This window comes from Stegostoma tigrinum, chromosome 15, assembly GCF_030684315.1.
Source record: "Stegostoma tigrinum isolate sSteTig4 chromosome 15, sSteTig4.hap1, whole genome shotgun sequence".
Taxonomy (NCBI): Eukaryota; Metazoa; Chordata; class Chondrichthyes; order Orectolobiformes; family Stegostomatidae; genus Stegostoma; species Stegostoma tigrinum.
In genome coordinates this window covers 51,366,392-51,385,734 of record NC_081368.1, presented here as the reverse complement: position 1 = coordinate 51,385,734, position 19,343 = coordinate 51,366,392, and the positions used below count along the sequence as shown (strand labels likewise).

General features: G+C 37.7%; 1 protein-coding gene across 1 annotated transcript in view; it reads left to right on the top strand.

Moving 5' to 3' along the window:
• The window catches only part of chm (CHM Rab escort protein), an 89,421-nt gene extending 74,008 nt beyond the window's left edge, over positions 1 to 15,413 (top strand). Inside the window, 4 exon segments of the mRNA XM_048544431.2 lie at positions 2,145 to 2,243; positions 7,531 to 7,697; positions 14,286 to 14,504; positions 14,506 to 15,413. Of these exon segments, the coding sequence (XP_048400388.2) occupies positions 2,145 to 2,243; positions 7,531 to 7,697; positions 14,286 to 14,504; positions 14,506 to 14,598 (578 nt within the window). The 3' untranslated portion in view covers positions 14,599 to 15,413.
• The last annotated feature ends 3,930 nt before the right edge of the window (positions 15,414 to 19,343 follow it).

Sequence of the window (19,343 nt, the reverse complement as noted above, 5' to 3'; positions counted from 1 at the left end):
TGATGGCCATCGTTTGTTTCGCTTCAGGGAGTATTTAATATGTGCAGGTGTTTGTTAAGTGAATGGAATATGAAGGATGAACCCTGTTGTTGCTCAGATAATTCTTCTTTCTGAAGTATTAAATCATACTCAATTGTTTTCCATCAAACAAATGTCTTTTATACAGTACCTTATTATTTAGACTTTTTCTTGGGAAAAAGTACCATCTCCAAAAAAAGTTTGAAGAAGTGGGTCTGCAAACAAATACCTATGAATTGTTATATAGAATAATATGAAAATAATTATGGTAGGGCAGAAAAGCTACACGTTTTATGTATGTTCAATGCATATAAAGGGTTGAACAAGATTCCTTTGTAGTCAGTTCTGCAGACTGATATCTGACCATGTAAACCACAATCCCTTATTGGTAGTCGTTAATGAAAATTATTACAGTTCTAACAAAATCTCTAGTTTAGGATTCCTTGTGCTGTGAATAGATGAAGTTGCACAGCAGTGAGTCATTTGCAAGAGCAAATTAAATAGGGAAAGTGAATTGTTGGCTCAGCCTTTAATGGAATAAACTACAGTCCTATGTCTTGTCAGTGTGCTTTTGAAGTTGGCCTGAGTGATTTAGATTAGTGCTTTCGACACAGTCAGATGACAACAGCTATTTGAGCTTGCTAGTAAGTAGCAAATACAGTTTCTCTCGTGCTGTTACAATTTGGGATCGTAACAGCCTTCAATTTTGTTCAACCTGACAATCGTACCATAACGGTTGTCATCTTAGTTTCTTTTCCATTAATCTTTTTTTTCTTGACCAGAAGAAAGGATAGAAAGCAGGGAATGAGTACCATTTGAATCTAATTCCACAGGTGACAGAAAATCTTCTGTACCTAACTTAGTTGAGCATTTCTCTGTGTCACATCGTTTTGACGGAGGCCAAGCAAAGACTTAAAGCTCCCATAATTTAGTCATAAACTCATCCAACATTTATGCACAATTACTTACCTATAAGAGATACCTGGTTTGCAACTGGAGCATGAACCCCCTCAAATGTTCTTTCCAAACCAATGCTCCCACCTGGTTTTGGTGATTTTTGTTGGTTTTTTTTGTTGAAAAAATGTAGCCTACTTGGGCTCCCCAACAATTAAGTCGTAGACATTCTGGATCTTAAGTCAGTCCTTTAGTGGGGCAGCAAAAGAAGGGTCCCAACCCGAAACGTCAACTTTCCTGCTCCTTTGCTGCCTGGCCTGCTGTGTTCCTCCGTCTCCACATTGTGTTATCAGCAAAAGATATGCGTTCGTTAAAATTACAACAGTCTTATGTACTTGAACAATATGCCAAGCTTCTTGGCATGTAGTCGGTATAGCTTTGGGGTGCTAAAAGTTAATTTCTTTGCTTATCAACTTGCTATTTTCAGGAAAGCAGCATCTCATTGTAATAAATATTATACAATCTTTTTTGACAATTGACCTCTTTGACAATTCAAATGCAAAGCAGCATGCATCATTACTCTAAATACTGCAAAGTGCCAAAGAATCCAGTTGCACATCCACCTGTGATTTAGTTGTGTTTGGAAAAACAAGCACGTGGGCATAAATTGTAGTCTGTGCTCAAAACATCATGGTGGTCATGTGCCTACCCTCAAAACAAAACTTGTTTTTAATTGCAATGTCAAACCATATATGTTCCTAAATTTACAATGTTCATTTTCATCAAAAAATGTTGTTGATGTTTGAGATTGCATCCCTAGAAATCTCATTCATATACATCTCAAACTCAAATAAGGTCACCTTTTATACCAAGATCCTCTTAAATGGCTAAGTTTGGACAAGCTTCCCTGCAGTTAGTCGACACCCATGTCAAGTAGAGTACTGTGTGGTGATAAACATGAAGCTCAAGTATCTTTATTTCCAAGTGCAAAATGTTTAAACCTGTACAAATGGGCTATATTACAAAAGAAGAGGTGGCTTTTATTCTCTAATGTAAAAGAAGTGAAATTCCAAGTTTATTGCATCAGCTTATTGTTCGAGAAAAGGCTGCACCACAAAATATTCCCTTTTTTACAATACAAAGTTTGTTTTGGGAGCATTTGAATTGCTTGTTCAGCTGTGCAGTTTTGTTTCGCATCAGTACTATACTACTTTATGTTCTGTTTCAAATAGATCTGGTTCACCTAACTCACCCATCAAACAGAACTGCTAAAGAAGACTTGGAACCTGTTGTATCTACACTGTATGCCCTGTACAGTGAAAATGCATCTGGTAAGAATTGAAGACTTAATCACTTCTCACCATGACAGGGTAGATGTTTGCGTTGTGCCACATTCCATTTTGTTTTCTTTTGAAATTGTCCAATTTGCTAACTCCTTACTGATGTCATGTTGCACTGACAAAGGTATAAGAGTAAAATGCCTATTGCTTCCCTCACCATCTGGCTCAATGCTACTTTACTCATCCCACATCTTCTCCTTTTAATAGTTATTCCCTCCCCACCCCTGCCACGTCTATAATGTGAAGCCTATTTTGCAATATCTGTTGAATGTCTCCTGTTTGAATTTTGGTGGTTGTGTAGGGTCATGTTTACTTCGGTTGCCTCGCTGGTAGGTACTTCTTTCAAAATCAGCTTAAGCCCAGCAATGGGAATTTGCCCAGATTTTCTCTGGATTGGCTGTCATAGCTGTAGCAAGTGATGAACAGGAACCTTTTAATGATTATAAATAGGATTGTGAGCATAAACGAAGTTATGGCTAGTGGTTGTTAATATCAAATAATAGTTTAAATCGTTTTTCCTTTATTGAGACTTAAGTAGACATCACTCAATTCAATATGGACCATGGAGAAATGCTAGGGGAGTTTTACTACTTAAAAACCAGACCCTGGAGATGTTCAGCAAATTAGATCACTTCTTCTCTCTCAACAAATACTAATATTTTATTTATGTGACTTTTCTTGTAAATTTTTCAGTGCAGATTTCCAGAAGCTACATTATTTTGCTCTGGTGACATTTTTTCAATTTGCCTAGCTCCTTTCCATCATGTATGTATCTTCATTATTTTGTTTGCCTTATTATGAATTGACGACACAACTTCTGTTTTACTGTTGAAATAATGGTATACAGTCAGTATGATTTAGTCTCCAGAGGCCTTCTATCAGAAGCAAATATTATTGAGCAATATTGCATTATTATAATATATGATTGTGTGCACAGTAATAAAATGTGGTTGTCTGTTAATGTGATACACTGAGCTTCGAAACAAGTTTTAGAAGATTAAACAAAGGTCTTGAAATCGATATGAAAACTAAACCTGATAATGCTATTGAGGAACCTGATTATCTCAATGTGAACTGTTGCTTGCTTCTGACATGACATTACGATAATCACATGCTAACACATCAATAACTCATGCACATAATGAAGTAATCACTTCACACTCCACACTCCAAAGCTAGATGTTATGTACAACACCTGGGGTCATCATTGTTGTTCTAGTCACATTTTAATGAGAACACATTTGCAAAAAAATGACGTGCTATTGCTGCACTGTTCAGTCACTTTGCATTCTCCACCCCCCCCCCCTCCATCTTACCCATCTTTCAGTCATCCTTGTGTAAGTGTCATTCCAATATAATTAATTTACTGAGTAATTATTGCTTTAATTCAGCCTGTTGTGTATTCGAATGATGATGGTAGCTGTGAGATGCAAATGCAAAGGTACCTGTAAGAAATTGAAAACTTGCTTGTGTATACTCACCTTGGAATTCCATGTGCTTGTGAAGGGTAGAAAAACTTTGTCATCTGACTGTGTGGTTTGCCTTCCTACTGAATATCAACAAACTAACCAAAAATAAGTTAACTGTATTTCTGCAGACAGTATAAATAATCAGCAGTAAAATTCGGAGCCATGCATGAAAGCACAGAACGTGTTTTGAAAAGAATTGTTTTTCAAATTTGAACAGAAGCACAGTTAGTGAAATGTTGAAGATGGCTAAGTTAATTGGTGGGGACTGTCACTGTATTTGAGACTCCACCCAGTTTTTCTGTATATTTTACAGATAATAAGTGCAAACTAAGCCTTGCACACTTTTGGCTTTGGGTTTTGCTGCTGTTTCATTAACTGAAAGAGTAGATTGTACTCGTTTTTTTGTGGCAAACTATAGCATTCAAATAATTTAACTGCACAGTGGAAACTGAGTGAGAGTGAACACTAACTGTTGCTGCTTCACAAGTTAACAATGTGAAAATGACTCCCCTGAAGACGTTTGCTCTGTTATTTTCTAAGCCATCCATATTGTTCTTTTTTCCCCTTCACACTTGATCATTTTACACAGTGATACATTGAATGTTGTGTAGTCTATTATTTGGAATCAGTCACTATCAGTTGCATTGGGTGTTTCAGCAATGCATTTTACAAAATATGGTGATTCTCTAACTTTTAATTCTCAACCTTGATAATGGCTTCATTAAGCTGAAACTGCTGAATTCCAGATTTTTACTGCTGACTCATTAATTCTAGCTGCATTGAGATTGCCAGAAATAATAATTTTTTTTTGTCACCCAGATGAAGCAGTTAAGTGATTTTCCTTTGTCAATTTTTTTCGAGCTAAATTCTTGGCCAGAATTTTCGATGCTGAAGGACAAATTCTGAATGGCTCAGTATTTTACATTTCAAATATTGCTTCAGTCTTGTGTTGAGAACTTGCAAAAGATGTAATCTGTGTGTTTATTAATTTAATATAGGTAAAATCAGGGGAATAGGATCAATTAGGTAGCCTTTCTCAGAGCTGAATGACCAGCTTCTATGACATTGCAGATCAGAGAATCATGATACAACGGTACATTTGACTTGTTGGAAATTTGAACTTATTCTAGATCCAGAAGCAATTATCGGGGTTCACAATTTCAGTTTGCTGTCGAATGATTATTTTGAGAAATGTGCAGATTCAGCCAGGAATCACTGTGGGGTATTTGAGATTGTTCCCCATTCCAGTTGAGAAAACAAAAAATTTCCAAAATTTTTAGTTTTGTGTTTTTTTATTTACTTACACTAAAAAAAATTTAATCAATGAACATGGATCCAGTTTAAACTCGGTGCAAGAAATACTCAATTATCTGATGCCACCACAGATTGATGTGCATGTTAAACTTCCATCCCATTTACAAAGAAGGAAAGCTTTACCTATCATTTACTTAAAGTATAATTGAAATCCTTTTGTTCACGTACCAGAGATGATAACAAGGAACATCAGGTGCTGTTCTGCTCCAAGATATGGCATGCACGAATTTTCAGCTGGTACATTGCCCTTTTTATCATCTGCTTGTGATTGCAGTGTGTGGGGCAGTGGCAGTATTTTAATTAAAATGTCAGAGCAAATTCTATTAGAGCCATTGAGGACGAATCACCAGATCAGGTGAGCACTAGGCCATAGCAGGTCAAAAAGACAAAGGCACCTGAAAGAGAGGGCTTAGTTTCTTCACGAATAAAACAATACAGAAGAAAGCTTTGTACATCTGAATTACAGGAGTAGGAATAAAAGTATAAAATATTTTAGCTGCTTCTTAGAAAGCTATGAAAGAGAAGAAGAGCACTTTAGGCCCTTCACACCAAATAAAGTTTTGATTTTTGAGCTGGTGGGTACATAAGTTATTAAATGAGTGCCCTTGAATTGTATTCTCATGCTTCAGTAAGTTCAGAGACTCTACCATGTAGAATATAGAAATGAAGCAGTATTCCCAGTGAATCAACAATAGCATGGTGATAGCATTAAAACTTATGTTCAGTTGTGTTATGACCATTTTGTGCTGATTTTAATATTTGATATTTTAATGTCTTTTCCTGTTCCCTATCTGTTTTCAAGCTTTCATCTTTTAATTTATACAGTTACCCCAATTTGATTTTGATGTTTTTGCCATTTAATTTATTAGTCACAGATGACAAGTTAATTCCCATGTTTTTCTCCTAATTGATGTGAAACTTGTTTTGAAAAACTCCAGTGTGCGAACTGATGTTTTCAGTGTTGTCTCTATACATGCTACAATAACTTACTGGTGGATCACTCAAGGTCTCAACAGAGAGCTTTGCTTCCCAGTGAGAATGGGAAGAGCAATTTTCCTTGGGTGGTGGTAGGGTGTCGAAATAAGACTTTACCTCAGCAAGATGATAAAGTGCATGATAACAAGGTGACAGTGACTTGTACCCATTTATATATTTATGAAAAAAAAATGGATGTGATCAATTCAGTCCCACGTGTTTAACATCCCTGCTGACGTCGAATTTCACCTCCAAGACCACTTTTCAAGCACAAAATAGCTTTTTTTCCCCCCACTTTCATGTCCATGTCACTATTAATCTCCATCTCAATTTCACACTTCTTGCCTTTCTCAAAACTTCTTCAGCCTTGGTTTGAATAAGCATTACCAGTAACACCCCCAGCTTTACCATTCTACTCTTCGTAAGCCTTTCTGTTAAGCGTGCCTAATTTGAGTAAGCAGTCTGCTCTTGGACCCAGTCTCCGCATATACACACACATGCCCACATTCATGGCCATGAAATTGAGCTTGTCATCACCTTTTGATCAGTTAGCTGCTATACACTCTTCCGTCATTCACTGATTTACTGCCCCCAAATCTACACACTCATGAGACTGACCTCAGGCCTTGTTTTTTTTCGTTTGCCATTTCCTGGTCCAGTTGTGATTGGGCAAAAACTTGGCAAATGGTGGGGGGGGAGAAAAAAAAGTCAGGAAATGAGGTTATGCATTTTGGCAAGAAGAATAGAGGTGCAGAATATTACTTAAATAAAGAAAGCTACAAAACGGAGGGATTTGGGAGTCCTCATCCATGAATCAGAAGAAGCTAGTTCCTTAGTTCTGTGTGTAAGATGGAAGGTGTATGGATTGTTAGCCTTTATTTTGAAGGGAAAGGAATATAAAAGTAAGAAGGTTTTGCTAAAACCGTACGAGTAATTAGTTAGACTACAGCTAAAATACCGCAAACAGTTTTGGGCCCCTTAGCTAAGGAAAGATGTACTGGCTTGGCAACAGTCCAAAGAAGGTTCATCTAAGGCTGATAGCTGATATGGAGGAACTGTCTTACCAGGAGTGTTTTAGTAGATTGGGCCTCATTAGAATACCGAAGAATGAGATTATAATTATTATTTTCACTGGTAATTTATCATTATCCTGTGGATATTATTTTAAAATCACAGTTTCCCATTTATTTTGTAATTTTGGATATTTTTTAATTTTCTAGATCTATTGTAAATTTGTATTTTCTGGGAATGTCATCAAAACATTGTCGTGCGGTTTCATCCAGATGTTTCTCCTTCCATTCCAACTTTTGGCAAAGGAACATTAGTTATTATGTAGCTCCCCTTGCACATATTGCAGTACTTGACTGTCTTGTGGATTTTGTGTTCTCTTTTGAGAGAATCTTGACAAATGTTCTGGTTTAGATTGCAAGCAGGTGATGTTAGGCCCTTGTAACATGCATTACATCTGTATGTATGGTGCTGTGCTTGACGACAAACATGGTTACATATTTTTCTTTCAGATTGTAGTGAGCGTGAAGTGGAAGAAAAACCTCAGGTGCTTTGGGCTTTATATTTCAATGTGAGAGATACGTCAACAGTTGACAGTACATATGAAGGCCTTCCCAGTAATGTGTTTGTCTGTTGTGGACCTGATCCTGCACTTGGATTTGAGCAGTCTGTTAAGCAGGTACAGTCAGTTCAAAAATATCTAAAATAAACTGTTTACATAATTTTGTTTCTTGCTTTTAGGATGTGCTAAAGGCTTTCAGAGCCTTGCTGTTACTTCTCTGCTATGTTATCACAGTTAAGAAAACAATAGCAATTAGTCTGCGAGGCAAATTGTTTCAGCTCTTCAGAGAGAACTGTCTTTTCCATAATCTAGTATTGAAATCTCATAAATTGTACCATGTTTTCCATTTGGAATGGATAACTGTCATCAAACACCTAAAATTGATTCCTCTTACTTACCACAGTTAAATCTTCCATACAATTTACTGTGATACTTGAAGACTTGTTTGGATGTTAAAGAGTCGAAGGGAGAATGAGTGTTTGGATTGACTGGGAGTTTTAAAAAGGCAGCATACCTCTGTTAAGTAGCCATTGTCTCTCTCTTTTAAAAGTCTCTCTCTTTCTTTTATTTTAAAATTTAAGGTTTACCTGAAGAGTGTGGTAGCAATTCGGAGGGGAGTGAAGAATAGCCTGATTGTACAAAAGCAAGTCAAATTTAGAAATGAATCTTGGAGCTAGTGGGTGTTTGTTTCGTGTAAAGCAAAGGAACTATAGTGTTTAAAAGGCAGCATGCCTAGAAAATCAGTTTCTTGAGGAAAAATTGACACTTTTTATTAGTGCACGAAGTTTCGAAGAGGACCATTAAATCAAATACAAATGCAAGCATTTGGGATTGGAGGTACGATGTTGCATTGTTGTGAAAATATCAAGGAATTGGTGTGACTACTGTGCAGCTGAACAATCAGTAGACAGGTTTATTGCACCACGGGTGGAGATAAACTGCAAAACGCGTACAATGAAACAGTAAGTGAGTTTTGAGAAGATTTGTAGCTCAGGTTGAGGTTCTGGATGTGAGTTTGCTAGCTGAGCTGGAAGGTTAGTTTTCAGACGTTTCGTCACCATTCTAGGTAACCTCATCAGTGAGCCTCCGACGAAGTGCTGGTGTTACGTCCCACTTTCTATTTATCTGGTTAGGTTTCCTTGGGTTGGTGATGTCATTTCCTGTTCTTTTTCTCAGGGGATGGTAGATTCGCTCCAAATCAATGTGTTTGTTGATGGAGTTCCCATTGGAATGCCATGCTTCTAGGAATTCTCGTGCATGGCTCTGTTTGGCTTGTCCTAGGATGGATGTGTTGTCCCAATCAAAGCGGTGTCCTTCCTCATCTGTATGTAAGGATACGAGTGATAGTGGGTCATGTCGTTTTGTGGCTAGTTGATGTTCACGTATCACGAACGTCCTCTACAAAATACCTTGCAAGAACTGTGACAAACACTACATTGGACAAACTGGCAGAAAGCTAGCCACCAGGATACGTGAACATCAACTAGCCACAAAACGACATGACCCACTATCACTCATCCTTACATACAGATAAGGAAGGACACCGCTTTGATTGGGACAACACATCCATCCTAGGACAAGCCAAACAGAGCCATGCACGAGAATTCCTAGAAGCATGGCATTCCAATGAGAACTCCATCAACAAACACGTTGATTTGGAGCCAATCTACCATCCCCTGAGAAAAAGAACAGGAAATGACATCACCAACCCAAGGAAACCTAACCAGATAAATAGAAAGCGAGACAACACCAGCACTTCGTCGGAGGCTCACTGATGATGTCACCTAGAATGGTGATGAAACGTCTGAAAACTAATCTTCCAGCTCAGCGAGCAAACTCTCATGAAACAGTAAATAATGCTATTGTGTATCAACTGTTTATTTGCCATCTCCTCCATGAGCTACCAATGTTGTGTTAATGTCACTGGATTAGTCATCTCGAAAGCCAGACTAATGTTCTTCAAACATGGCTTCAAATCTCACTGTGGCAGATGGTGAATTTTGAGTTTCAATAAAAATCTAGAATAAAAAAAACTAGCTTAAAGACGTCCATGAAATCATTATCAATTTGGATAAAAACCAATTTGATTTACTGATGTCCTTGAGGGAAGGAATTCTGCCTTCCTTGCCTGACCTGGCCTGCATGTCACTCCAAGCCTACAACAATGTGGTTGATTCTGAACTTACCTCTAGATAATTTGGAATGGGCAATAATTGCTGACATCCCATGAATGAATGAACTTGGATTTTTAAAATATTCAGATGCATTTGCAGAGAAATAAAAATCAAGGTTGAAACTCTGGTTGATACATTTAAAGGCTACATTTGCTGTCAACTCTCTTTCAGGTGACACTATATCTCTGCCTAATCTGCTTGTTCAGGGGAATGTGACAATAGCATATATTATAAAGATTGCCAGAGGTTATTTCTCGTGACCAAGCTATTATTTATCCTTCAATTAACATCACTAAAAAGATCTGCTCATTTTTACAATGCTGTTTCAGTGTTTGCCGTCTGCATATTGGCTACTACATTTCCTGTGTTACAACAGTAACTACACTTCAAAAGCACTTCATTGGCTGTAAAGTGCTTTGAAACACCCATTCATAGTAAAGTATGTTAAAATTACAAATCTCGCTTGCTTGAAACATAGTTGGCAATCTGTGATATGCAAATTGTTGAAAAATAAAGGTAAAATTATGTACAATAATGTGCAGTAAATAGAAGAAACTAGTAGCTCTACATTTGAAATGTTCAATGTGGAGCTCATTGAAAGAATGAGGCAAGAATCTTGTAGCTGTGTGTGCTGCGTCTGGAGGCAAATCTGCTACTTATGGTTGCTTTGCACCTTTGCCATCCTATTCCAATGTGCAGCTACCCATAGTCTAAGTGTTTGGCCTCAAGACTATAAATGGCTGCTCTGTCAGGAACTAATTTCCACTCCTTTCCCTACCCCAGAAAATGTTTGTTCTATCCGTAGTCTGATAGAATAATTTGGGCCTGCAAAGGCAATGAAAGTAGCTTTGTAGAGTCTATCAGCTTGTTTGAAAGTTAACAGGTATTCAGAGGTTTTACGTCAGGCCCATACCTCTGAGGAATCTGTTCTTTTTCATTTTTTCTTCCTTCATCCAAGTAAGCTGAATGACCTCAAGTGAAAACATCATGCTTGACTGTGCATTGTCATGAGATAGTACTCAACTTGTACAGCATAATGTGTAGAGCTCTGAAATAACAATCCTTTCAATTTAATATGCTGTACAATTGATAGTTGATGACTATGTGGCCTGAAAGGGTTTTTTTTCAGTTGTCCCTGCTGCTGCTTACTGCTGGCGCTGAGGTATCCAGACATGGGACAGAGTGGAATGACACCACCTAATTCTTGTATCTCTTCTCTGTTGTCTGGATGGTGAGATTGTCCTTGCTGGGTTCTACTAGTGGCTATTGTTGTCCATCATCTTCCTTGTGCTTTTGTTTGTAGATATAAGGTTATTTTCTACTTATCCTCATGCTGCCTAACTCTACTTCTACACGTTCTCCATTGATTCACTGCTATTCCATCTGACTGTCTTGACAGTCCTTCATAAGTTTAAGCCATGTGAAGCAGGCAACTGGTGTCTTTAACCACTACAGGCACATACTCTCATTAACTCTGCCCTATTCGTGGTCATTATGCAGAATGTGACCATTGGCAGATCCGAGATCTTGTTTTCTGTACTTTGAATTTTCAATTATTATATCTAATCTGTCACAAGGATAACCAGCTTTCATCTTTGTGACATTGCCGTACTATCCCCAATTTGCCCATATGCCATTGAAAGCTTCATTTATTCCTTTTGCACTTCCAGTGTAGAGTTGTTTTTGTTTTGGTCAACTTGGTCTCAGGTAGTTTTCTCAAACTTCAACCTCTGTCAAGCTCAAGTCCGCAAACTTTTCTATCCTGCACCTATATTCTATGGTCCTTTACTGACTGACATTTGACTAACAGTCCTATATAATCTCACCTATATAATCTCAAATGCTTAATAATCAGTCTAGTTTAGATCCCTCTGCAGTTTCACCTCTACAAATCACTGGTGTCCTCCACCCTATACTCTGCACCTGCAGCTGCATTTTATTTCAGTCCCATAAGTCAAGCTTACCTTGCTCCTCTGTTTTAATCAATATAAACATCTGTGCCAGTGCTTGAACCCCCCCCCCCCCACCAATAAATTTGCTTTACATCTGTACCTGCTGCATCTTAAATTGGAAGAATTGTTATTTCAGAGCTCTACATATTGTGATGTATGAGTCAAGTACTATCTCGCTACAATGCACTGTCAAACATGATGTTTTCATTTTGAGGTCTACTTGGAAGAAGGAAGAAAACATGGAAGGACAGACTCCTCCGAGGTATGGGCCTGACTTAAAACCTTTTTGAATACCTGTGCTATTGCACTTCTTTAAAACATACTTCCTTAGCTAAAGTTTTGGACACCCTGCTATTGTTGCCTTCTTTGGCATGCTGTCCATTTTTTTTCCCCTTATGCCTCTGTGGATTGTTTATCCACATTAAGATTCTATGCAAGTTCGAAATTGTTTTCATCATCTTCACCTGCATACTTAGACTCCCCTTTAGTGCTTCTGTGTAAACATGGCACATATATATCCTCAAATAATTCATTGTTTGGTCCATAAGGACACTTTTTGAGAGGTCTTCAGATGCCAAACACAGCGAGGTTGTGAATTATTTATTTTCAATAAATGTGTGGGCTCAACAAGGAAAGCTTAGGGTTACCGTATTACTATTATGAAAGCTTCTTTTAAGTGATGTAAAATTTAGAATATTTCTCTCTGCTTTATATTTTATCAGTATTTCTCTTCCCTCGACCTTTATCGTCCTTGTCACCTGGCTGGAATGCCATCATGAGTGCTGACTTCTCTTTTTAATAGTTTGCTCAAGTGAAAGTTATTTATGTGAATCAGGCCAGTGATTGTCAGCAGGCTGTTCTTATTATGAAGCCAATATTTTTCAGCACAAAGCAATCAGCAGTGTGAACTTTGGATCTTTTCTCCTAGCTGTACTGAGGATAAATAGAGCATTTCTCAGATAAATTAGATGACCAGCACATTTGGAAGCTGTTCCAGTCATTCACCTTCAAATCACTGGTGTCAGTTTGGTTTGGTAATAGGTTCAAACAGCAGCCAGAGATTTGATCATGTAATCTAGATGGACACTTCTGCACACTCAGAAGGGAGTGCTGCACTGTCGAAGGATGTAGCCTCTGCAGGTGAACCTGAGATATCACGTGGCACTTCCTTGGCCCTTTACAGTTCTTCCGTCGTGGGAAACATGTTTGTTTCTTGACCAAAATCACTGACTGATAATACTGCTGTTTGCAGAATGTTGTATGCAAACATTTATGCCACATTTTCTAACTTCACATCTTTGAAAAGATATATTTGGCTGCAAAACACATTGGAACTTTGAGGTTTTGAAAGATGTTATATTAACATGAGTGCCTACATTGTTACAACCAACTGAGGAGGGGTAATTGAGTCTTATTTTTAACCCACCCCATTGGTCAGCAGGGACTTTTTTTTTAGTGCAGCTATTGCACTTCAGTTAAAACTTAGTGAACCAAATAAGAATGGAGGAGGTCCAATTCCAAAGCTATCTTGAGCAAAAGAATAGAGTCAAGTTTCCTATTAAACTTGGGGGGGGGGAAAAATAATAAAACATGACCTCAAACGCATGCAAATGCAGGTAATTTTTTTTAAGTGTTTGTACAGATAGGAAGGTCAACGTCATCGCACTATGAAATTTTTGCAATCATTGAGTTGCAAGAGTGAAATCTGAGTGACTGTTTAGCTGTTGTTCTGGAATTAGACTTAGGTTTTATTGTTACGTGTACTCAGCTACAATGTAAAGTGTACAAAGTTGCTGGCCTCCAGCATCCTCTCTGGTACAAAATACCAATTTTAAAAAGAAATTACCATCTTAGATTGGAAAGAAACAGAATTTTTAAAGAAGCATCAAAGCAGAAATATTAAAAAAAGCCAAAAAAAGCATCCAGATCCAAAAGTCTTCAGGTAATATTATCTTTGTCAGGGAAGTGGGCCTCTACCCTCAACCATGAATCTCAGTGCCACCCTCAGAATTCAAGGGCTCTTGGAGTTTGCTCCCGCAGGCCCTCGGAACCTGTTACAGCTGCTGCCGCTGACTCTTGGAACTCGCTCCCGTTACTGTCACCTGCTTCCTCAGGACAATAACCTTGATTTCTTGGTGAAAGGTGGTATTCGCAAGCTGCTCTTTAGGAAGTGTTGCTTTATTGGATTGAAAGAGGAAGGGAATGAAGTGCTTTCAGACATTAACATTCCACCAGTGCCCTTTCATCTCTCCAATATGTGATTGTATAATGTAAGTGTGAGTAAAATAGGAGATGAAAATTTCTTGATACCTCAGAGTTTGCTGCCACTTGATCGAAAATGGTCATTTCAGTGCAGCCAGTTTTGTGCATTCCATGTGCAGTTATTTCGGTCACTTTCCTTACTGAAACCATTTTTAGTCCATTGTTAAAGTTAACTGATGAAAGCTTAATGTTGATAGTTTGTCTTCATTATAATTGTAGCAACATTCAAAAGGCTATCGTCTTTCAGACCAGTAATTATTTTCAATGTGTGTTTGGATCAATGTTTACAGGGCTTATTTCCTCTTTCTTTTCACTAGGCAGAAGATATCTTTCATCAAATCTGTCCTGGGGAAGAGTTCTGTCCCATGGCTCCAAACCCTGAAGATATTATCTATGATGGTGATGGTGTGCAACCAGAAGGTTCTGGTTTTGGAACTTCTACAGAATTAGAAGCAGTTCAAGTAAAAGAAAATACAAATCCCAAATCTGATCCCACAGAAGATGGTAACAAGGAAGTGGTAGAATCTTTGGATGTTTAATGAAGCGGCCGGACAATCTGAAATGTCCAGCTCTAATGCACAAGCTTTGAAGTGTAATAATGGGATAGAAATACCAAAGGATACCGAATGATGTATATTAAAATGTCAAAATAATGACCAGTGGTGGTATTTCCAAATTATATTGATGCCAACTGAAAAATGCTGTTAATGTCATACAGTGGAATTATAGAGCCTTTACACGTTGCAACAGTCCACTAATTTGAGGATTTGAGTTCAGGCAATTTTTTTGATATCTTACACACAAATGCTGTATTCTATGCGTAAAGCAGTTCTAACAAATGGATCTATTTCCAGCCACCTGCTGCTACTCTTTCCTCTTCACCTTACTCTCCTCTTGCCCTGAAAATGGACTAATGTTAAGGCCTATTGACACTAATTAAAAGTAGCCAATTGTGAAGATGGGACTGGGGAAGAATTGCCAAAATAAGCTTTGCTTAAAGCACTTGGATGTTTAAAGACTATTAAGGTATCTAAAATTAAAGCTACAGCTTGCTTTGCTGGAACATTTTTATCACAATAATACTATTCCCAAAGAAATGGGCAGATTTCACTCATGATAAATGATGGAAAATATTTCTTTTGACAAGAAAATGTTCAAACCATTCAACATTTTGAAATATTGTTTACTGGAAAAATATTAAGTGCTAATGTTATGTTATGAATATACTTCAGAAAGCAGGGGCAGGTGCAAACAATTTTCTCAGTGGAAAATCAAATAGGTCTATGATGATATGTGATGGAATAGCAGATGTTTTGCAGATCAAGGTACTATTTTCCATGAGTAATGTGTTCAATATCAAAAACATATACTGTGCAATAATGTGTGAAAATACACCTCATTTAATGGTTATGTGAACAAAAGTGATTAAAATGTTGCAAAAACCATGCCTGTGGTACATTTGTGTGCTCTGATGTTATTTCTTGAACAAATTTCTTTTTAAAATTAAAACGTGACCTGCTGAATTTATAAAAATTCAGAAGCTAATTGCAACTCTGGCTAATTTCATAATAAGACTATGGAGCAATTCAAGCAGCTAATACAAATAAATGAAGAAAGTGTCATATTTGATAAATTGATGGAGAATGTACTTCCATAAGTAGGCCTTTAATTAGAAGTTGTAACTGACCATTTTTATGTTGTTAACTTTAAAGGCCACATGAAATACATTCAATGTGAACGTTAGAAGTTTTGTCACTCTTGCTTCGTTCCCTTTGTTATCTTTCTGTTTGATTAGTTTACATCTCTCTTCTGGCTAATTGTTAATGAAACTGCATCTTTTCTCTTACTGCCTCCTGATTCTAACCAATGAATAAGTATCTCTTGCAGAAACTCAGTATTCCAATCTTATTCCCCAGTTAGCCTTTTCACAGAGCTGAGTTCTATTTACGTGACATGAACATTTATCTTTGAACTGAATGAGACACTTTTAGACTTTAAGCATTGGATATGGTAATTCTATATTAGGGATGCTGTAAGTGTTGATTGTGAGAATTTACAGTAAGTTTTGGTACTGTCATGCTGTAAGATGTGCTGTAAATTAAATTTCTCAATCTGACTAGGAAAAGTTTTGTTAATAGCAAGCTATTTTTCCAGTTGCAGAACCAAGCATGTGCCTACTTTCCCCCTTCTGCTTTTCCCCCATTTTCCACGCAATTACAAGTAAAATTGAGGTAGTAGTGTGCTCTGTAGACACATGAAATTCTGTGGTGGGCAGTGCTTTTCATTAGTGAAATCCCTGTCAGTTGGCAATGCTGCAGTTACACGAGCATTATAAAAGAGTTTTGGTCAAACACTGACTGCATTACAGCCACAACTTTAGAATTATAACAGCTCCATTTTTGGTGCACTTGAACACAAATGTTGTTGGTGTTTTTCAGAACTTTGTGATTTCCTTCCATCTGACTCACTAATGTCCTTCAGGCAAGAAAATTTGCCATCCTCACCTGATCTGGGTAACGATTAGACTCCAGACTGCCAGCAATATGGTTGACTCTGACTCTGACCTGCCCTCGTTGTTGCAGCAATTGCTATGAAGTCATAACAAAGAAATTAAACTGGACCAACAATCCATCAAAAATTAGGCACCAGAAGTACTCCTGTCAACTTTTCAAATTCCTCTTCACTAACATCTGGAGGTAGTGCCAAACTGGGGATTTTCCTGAACTTGCCAGTCCCCTAGCTCTGCTGTCCCAGTACTGCTATAACACTGGCATCTACCTGACAATGTAGAAAATTGCCCAGATATGTCCTGTACACAAAATTCAGGGAAAACTCAAGCGAACCAATTTCTGTCCTATCAGTCTACTTTCTGTCATCAGTAAAGCAATGGGAAGTGTCATCGACAGTGCTATGAAGCAGCATCTGCTGAGTAATAACCTGTCAGTGACACCCAGTTTGGGTTCCTCCAGGGCCATTCAGCTCCTAACCTCACTGCAATCTTGGACCAAACATGGACAAAAGACCTGGAATCCTGAGGTGAGGGTGATAGGCCTTGACATCAAGGCGGCATTCAACAGTGTGTGGCATCAAGGAGCCCGAGCAAAACTGGAATCAACAGGTAAACTTTCCGGTGGTTGGGGTCGTACTTGGCACGTGAGAAAATGGTTGTGGTCTTCAGAGGTCAGTAATCTCAGCTCTGGGATGTCTCTGCAGGAGTTCCTCAGGACAACCACCTTCAACTGCTTAATCAATGACCTTTCCTCCATCATGAGGTCAGAAATAGGGATTTCACTGTACAATGTCCACTACCCTTTGTGACTTCTCGGGTATTGAAGCAGTCTGTGTTCAAACGCAAAAAGATCTGAACAATATCCATGGTTGGCCTGACATGGCAAGTAACATACAGGCTACACTAATGCCAGGTAATGACCATCTTCAGTAAGAGACAATCTAACTACTGCCCCTTGACATTCAATGTTATTACTATCACTGAATCCCTTACTGTCGACATGCTTAGGTTAACTTTGATCAAAAACTCAGCTGGACTTGCCACATAAACAATGACTACAAGAGCAGGTCAGAGACTAGGAATGTTGTGGTGAATACCTCATCACCTGCCTCCACAAAGCCTGTCAAGTATCTACAGGGCACAAATGGGAGCTGTAATGGAATGCTCTGCAACTGCCAGGATGGGTGCAGCTCCAACAGCATTCAAGAACCTCAAAACCATCCAGAACAAAGCAGCCCATTTGATTATCACCACATTCACCAACATCCATTCCCTCCAGCACTAACACTCAGTTGTGTGTACTGTCGACAAAATGCACTGCAGAATTTCACCAAAGATCCTTTGACAAAACTTTCTGAACGCACAGCCACTTCCATCTAGAAGGCCAAGGGCAATAGATACATGGGCACACTACCAACTGCAGTTCCCTCCAAGCCACTGACCATCTTGAATATATATCGCTATTTCTTCATTGTCACTGGGTCAAAATCTTGAATTCTCTTCCTTAGCACATTGTGCATCAACCTATGGCATGTAGACTGCAGCAGTTCAAGAAAGCAGCTCACCACCACTGTCTCAAGGGCAACTAGGGACAGGCAAGAAATGCTTGCCAGCCAGCAAAGACCATGTCATGATAATTTTTTTTTAAACAGTCCATTTCCTATTTGAAATGATATATCCTTTAATATGCAGGTGTGTACACCATCAATTTCAAAATTATTTAAATGCAGTAATATTTCTGCACCTTTCACATTTTAGAAAAGGTACAGTTTTTACTTCAGTTCCATGGCTGCAGTAAGATTTTTGTTTGGCCTGGTATCTCGCTCTGACTTACAAAATATAAATTTTAAATCTAAGATCATTTAGGTCAGTTACTCACCAGTATGCATTTTGAAAATTGTAAGTAAATGAAATCAGGATTTTTATGTTCAGTTATATAGGTGAATATTATAATTATTTGAATTATTCATAGCAGTCTCTAATTTGGCATGTAAATAACATACTTCCATATCAGGAAAAATGCCTCAAAGATTTTTAATAAATTGTTAAATGTTTCTGGCTATTATTAGTTTAGTCATATCTGCACTGAATTTTTTTTGAACTGATTGTTTCATGCAGCTGTAGAGATAATCTTCTAATGTGTTTTAAGTTGAAGAGAAATAATCAATTATCTCTTTAGTGTGCATTTGGGGAAAAAAGTAGAACAATCTTGACCAGTGAATAGATATTGCAGTCATCAAAATGTTAGTGTACTATAATAGATTTTGCAACAAAACAAATGTTGGTAAGCTTATTACAGTTAATTTCAAGGATGCCCGCATCTGGTGTGTAATTTCAAGGTTATCTGCTGAGAGCATTCTGTTCATGGTCAGTAAATTTGAGTGTCTGATATTCTTTGTAGTAAAGTGTATTCATGGATGTATGTGAAGCTTGGAATCATTGTTGTAAATGCCAGAGGAAGAAATTTGCTTCAAGATTATCTGATTTGATAATTTAGTAAGTATGCATAAATGTTTCTGTTAAAAACCAAAAGGCTATATATAAATGTCTTAACATTGAAAGAAATTTAATATGACATTCACATGGTTCTGATCAAATAATAGTAAACCAATCTGCATTTACAAAAGTGACTTTATCCCCTCTAATTGGTTATTCTGAACTCAGACTCCAAATGTACTTATTTTGTTTTACCCATTTTATTTTAAAATTTGAATGCCTGGCTAAACAATGTTCGCATCAACAGACGGTTGGATTTGGAAAGACTTTGCTTATGATTATCGTGCATCTTGTCCTGACGTGCAATTTTATCTTTGTTTGTGCTTTTGTCATTATAATCGGCAGCAGTGGTTATCAACTTTTTTAGTAT